Consider the following 6,000-nt stretch of genomic DNA (forward strand, 5'->3'; position numbering starts at 1 on the left):
GGATGCAAAATTGGCTAAAAAAAAGGTTAGCATGCTAACAGTAATTGTGGCAAGTACCAAGTTTTACGACTGAGGCGTTTGGATGCAAAATTGGTTTATAAAAAAGTTAGCATGCTAACAGTTAGCATGTGTCAAGTACCAAGTTATACGACTGAGCCCTTTGGATGTAAAATTGGCCAAAAAAAGTTTGCATGCTAACAGTTAGCATGTGTCAAGTACCAAGTTATACGACTGAGCCCTTTGGATGTAAAATTGGTCAAAAAAGGTTAGCATGCTAACAGTAATTGTGGCAAGTACCAAGTTTTACGACTGAGGCATTTGGATGCAAAATTGGTTAAAAAAAAAAGTTTGCATGCTAACAGTTAGCACGTGTCAAGTACCAAGTTATACGACTGAGCCATTCAGATGTAAAATTGACACAAAAAAAAAGTTAGCATGCTAACAGTTAGCATGTGTCAAGTAACAGGTTATACGACTGAGGTGTTCGGATATAAAATTGGCAATAAAAAAGTAAGCATGTGTCAAATACCAAGTTATACGACTGAGCCGTTCAGATGTAAAATTGGCTAAAAAAGTTAGCATGCTAACAGTAATTGTGGCATGTACCAAGTTTTACGACTTAGGCGTTTGGATGCAAAATTGGTTTAAAAAAAAAGTTTGCATGCTAACAGTTAGCACGTGTCAAGTACCAAGTTTTACGACTGAGGCGTTTGGATGCAAAATTGGTTTTAAAAAAAAGTTTGCATGCTAACGGTTAGCATGTGTCAAGTACCAAGTTTACACGACTGAGCCCTTTGGATGTAAAATTGGTCAAAAAAAGTTTGCATGCTAACAGTAATTGTGGCAAGTACCAAGTATTACGACTGAGGCGTTTGGATGCAAAATTGGTTAAAAAAAAAGTTTGCATGCTAACAGTTAGCATGTGTCAAGTAACAGGTTATACGACTGAGGTGTTCGTATGTAAAATTGGCCAAAAAAAGTAAGCACGTGTCAAATACCAAGTTATACGACTGAGCCGTTCAGATGTAAAATTGGCGAAAAAAGTTAGCATGCTAACAGTAATTGTGGCAAGTACCAAGTTTTACGACTGATGAGTTTGGATGCAAAATTGGTTAAAAACAAGTTTGCATGCTAACAGTTAGCACGTGTCAAGCACCGAGTTATACGACTGAACCCTTTGGATGTAAAATTGGCCAAAAAAAGTTTGCATGCTAACAGTTAGCATGTGTCAATACCAAGTTATACGACTGAGCCGTTCAGATGTAAAATTGGCTAAAAAAAAGTTAGCATGCCAAGTTTTACGACTGAGGCGTTTGGATGCAAAATTGCTTAAAAAAAAGTTAGCTTGCTAACAGTTAGCATGTGTCAAGCATCAAGTTATACGACTGAGCCCTTTGGCAAGTGTCAAGTTATACAACTAAGCCTTTTGGATGTAAAATTGGCCAAAAAAAGTTTGCATGCTAACAGTTAGCATGTGTCAAGTACCAAGTTCCCGACTGAGCCGTTCAGATGTAAAATTGGCTAAAAAAGTTAGCATGCCAAGTTTTACGACTGAGGCGTTTGGATGCAAAATTGGTTTAAAAAAAAGTTAGTCTGCTAACAGTTAGCATGTGTCAAGTACCAAGTTATACGACTGAGCCCTTTGGATGTAAAATAGGCCAAAAAAAGTTTGCATGCTAACAGTTAGCACGTGTCAAGCACCAAGTTATACGACTGATCCGTTCAGATGTAAAATTGGCAACAAAAAAGTTAGCATGCTAACAGTAAGCAAGTGTCAAGTAACAGGTTATACGATTGAGGTGTTCGGATGTAAAATTGCCTAAAAAAGTAAGCATGTGTCAAATACCAAGTTATACGACTCTGAAGCTTTCTGATGCAAAATTGGCTCTAAAGGTTAGCATGCTAACAGTTAGCATGTGTCAAGTAACATGTTATACGACTGAGGTGTTCGGATGTAAAATTGGCAAACGGATGTAAAATTGGCAAAAAAAAGTAAGCATGTGTCTAATACCAAGTTATACGACTGTGGCGTTTAAATGCAAAAGTGGTTTAAAAAGTTAGCATGCTAAGAGTTAGTATGTGTCAAGTGAGCCGTTCAGATGTAAAATTGGCAAAATAAAAAGTTAGCCTGCTCACAGTTAGCATGTGTCAAGTACCATTTTATATTTTAAATTGGCTAAAAAAACTATGAAAAAAAACTGCGACTTATAGTCCGAAAAATACGGTACACAAAATGTATCACAGTGGCTCCCGCATCCTTCACTTTTTCTTCATGTGGCCCTCGCTGGAAAAAGTTTGGACACCCCTGATGTAGTGTGTGTGTGTGTGTGTGTGTATGTGTGTGTGTGTGTGTGTGTGTGTGTGTGTGTGTGTGTGTGTGTGTGTGTGTGTGTGTGTGTGTGTGTGTGTGTGTGTGTGTGAGAATGTAAGCCTGTGAGTCAGTGGGAATCTAAATGTATGGGCTGCAAAAAATGTCAACCGTTGCATTTTAAATTGTGACATTGGCTTAAAGATATATCAAATATATAATTTAAATATTGTTATAATAATAATAATAGTGAAATAATGTCATTGCCACGGATCGACCTTCTTTAGTGGGGACTAATCACATGCACTCATATAATAGTGGCAGCCTGCCACAAATACATTTGGACCACCACAATTAGATTTTACACTAATGCACCTGGTCTGCCAGAGAATAAGAGGATGGAGCAGGTGGCATCAGTGTTGCCCTAATAGGCGAGTAATCAAACATGGACACGTGAATCGGATTACACATGCACAGATTGAGATACACACGCACAAATTAGTACACAAACATGTGAATCAGATTAATCACGCACAGATTGAGATACATACACACACACAAAGTAGTACACAAACGTGTGAATAGGATTACAGGCACACAGATTGAGATTCACACACAAATTAGGACACGGACACGTGGAGCGGATTATACACGCACAGATTGAGATACACACAAATACATTTAGTACACAGACACGTGAATCAGATTACATATGCACAGATTGATATACACACACACAAATTAGTGCACGGACACGTGAAGCGGATTACACACGCACAGATTTAGATACACACACAAATTAGTACACGAACATGTGAATCGGATTGTACATGCACAGATTGAGATACACACACATAAATTAGTACACAGACACGTGAATCAGACTACATATGCACAGATTGAGATACACACACACAATTTAGTATACAGACATGTGAATCAGATTACACACGCACAGATTGAGATACAAACACACAATTTAGTACACAGACACATGAATCAGATTACAGATGCACAGAATGAGATACACACACACAAATTAGTACATGGTGACGTGAATCGGATTACACACGCACAGATTGAGATACACACACACAATTTAGTACACAGACACGTGAATCAGATTACAGATGCACAGAATGAGATACACACACACAAATTAGTACATGGTGACGTGAATCGGATTACACACGCACAGATTGAGATACACACACACAATTTAGTACACAGACACGTGAATCAGATTACCGTACATATGCACAGGTTGAGATAGACACACACAAATTGGTGCACGGACACGTGAAGCGGATTACACACGCACAGATTGAGATACACACAAATGAGTACACGAACATGTGAATCGGATTGCTCATGCACAGATTGAGATACAGACACACAAATTAGTACATGGTGACGTGAATCGGATTACACACGCACAGATTGAGATACACACACACAAATTAGTACATGGTCACGTAAATCGGATTACACACGCACAGATTGAGATACACACACACAAATTAGTACATGGACACGTGAATCGGATTACACACGCACAGATTTAGATACACACACACAAATTAGTACATGGTCACGTGAATCGGATTACACATGCACAGATTGAGATACACACACACAAATTAGTACATGGACACGTGAATCGGATTACACACGCACAGATTGAGATACACACACACAAATTAGTACATGGACACGTGAATCGGATTACACACGCACAGATTTAGATACACACACACAAATTAGTACATGGTCACGTGAATCGGATTACACATGCACAGATTGAGATACACACACACAAATTAGTACATGGACACGTGAATCGGATTACACACGCACAGATTGAGATACACACACAATTTAGTACACAGACACGTGAATCAGATTACAGATGCACAGATTGAGATACACACACACAAATTGGTGCACGGACATGTGAAGCGGATTACACACGCACAGATTGAGATACACACACACACAAATGAGTACACGAACATGTGAATCGGATTGCTCACGCACAGATTGAGATACACACACAGAAATTAGTGCACGGACACGTGAATCGGATTACACACGCACAGATTGAGATACACACACACACACCACAAATTATTACACGGACATGTGAATCGGATTGCACATGCACAGATTGCGATACAGACACACAAATTAGTACACAAACGCGTGAATAGGATTACAGATGCACAGATTGAGATACACACACATAAATTAGTACATGGACACATGAATCAGATTACATATGCACAGATTGAGATACACACACACAATTTAGTATACAGACACGTGAATCAGATTACACACGCACAGATTGAGATACACACACACAAATTAGTACACGGACATGTGAATCGGATTGACCATACACAGATTGAGATACACACACACAAATTAGTACACAGACACATGAATCAGATTACCGATGCACAGATTGAGATACACACACACAAATTAGTACATGGATACGTGAAGCGGATTACACACGCACAGATGGAGATACGCTCACACAAATTAGTACACGAACATGTGAATCGGATTACTCACGCACAGATTGAGATACACACACACAATTTAGTACACAGACACGTGAATCAGATTACACACGCACAGATTGAGATACACACACACAATTTAGTACACAGACACTTGAATCAGATTACAGATGCACAGATTGAGATACACACACAAATTAGTACATGGACACGTGTATCGGATTGCACATGCACAAATTGAGATACAAACACACAAATTAGTACACAAATGCGTGAATAGGATTACAGGCACACATATTGAGATACGCACACACAAACTAGTACACAGACACGTGAATCAGATTACACACGCACAGATTGAGATACACACACAAACTAGTACACGGACACGTGAATCAGATTACACACGCACAGATTGAGATACACACACAAACTAGTACACGGACATGTGAATGGGAATATACACGCACAGATTGAGATACACACACACTAGAACACAGAGACGTGGCTCTGATTGCACACACACAGATTGAGACACAGATTTACACAATTAGTACATGGACGCGTGAATGGGATTACAGATGCACGGTTTGAGAGAAACACAAATTAGTACACAGACACGTGAATCAGATTACAGACGCACAGATTGAGATACGCATCTGCAAATAGTTTTGCTGCAATAATACTTCCTACATGGCCCACATGGTCTTCTAGTCCACCCTGCTGTTCCCTTCCTGTGACTGCGTCCTTCCCTCCTAATTCGTCCGTAGACCCCCAGTGCTCCTGGACTAGTTTGAACCGACCCCAGTCTGTGTCGATGTGTTTGCAGCTCTGTTAAAACCATCTTTTTTATTTTTTTGACATTCCATCCTTTCTTTGTCTCTGCCACGCTGCGCCTCTCTCCCCGCCGCTGAAGCGCTCGCCATCCGCCGGGCCGGCTAGCAAAGGCAGACGTGTAAGCAGCACCACGGCGCTCCGTGACCACTCACTTCCAGTCTTGTGAAGCCCATTTCTGTCTGGGGTTCATGCTTTGTGGTTTTGTACACGTAAATGGGACATAGTATGCTAGGAATTAGGGATGTGCCGATCAGTATCGGACCGTTTTCATGAAGGAGTATTTGATAGCCATTGCTGATTGTCTTTTTCATTTGGATCACAAAGGCA

At 40.0% G+C, this 6,000-nt stretch overlaps 1 protein-coding gene across 2 annotated transcripts in view; it reads left to right on the forward strand.

Annotated features, from left to right (window-relative positions):
- The window catches only part of cdc42bpab (CDC42 binding protein kinase alpha (DMPK-like) b), a 253,034-nt gene that overhangs the window by 203,815 nt on the left and 43,219 nt on the right, over positions 1-6,000 (forward strand). For both annotated transcript variants that reach the window (XM_061987401.2, XM_061987402.2), the window contains exon 25: positions 5,753-5,791. In XM_061987401.2, coding sequence (XP_061843385.2) covers positions 5,753-5,791 — 39 coding nt within the window. The remainder of the gene's footprint in view (positions 1-5,752; positions 5,792-6,000) is intronic.

Source organism: Nerophis lumbriciformis, linkage group LG26, assembly GCF_033978685.3.
Source record: "Nerophis lumbriciformis linkage group LG26, RoL_Nlum_v2.1, whole genome shotgun sequence".
NCBI classification, from domain to species: domain Eukaryota; kingdom Metazoa; phylum Chordata; class Actinopteri; order Syngnathiformes; family Syngnathidae; genus Nerophis; species Nerophis lumbriciformis.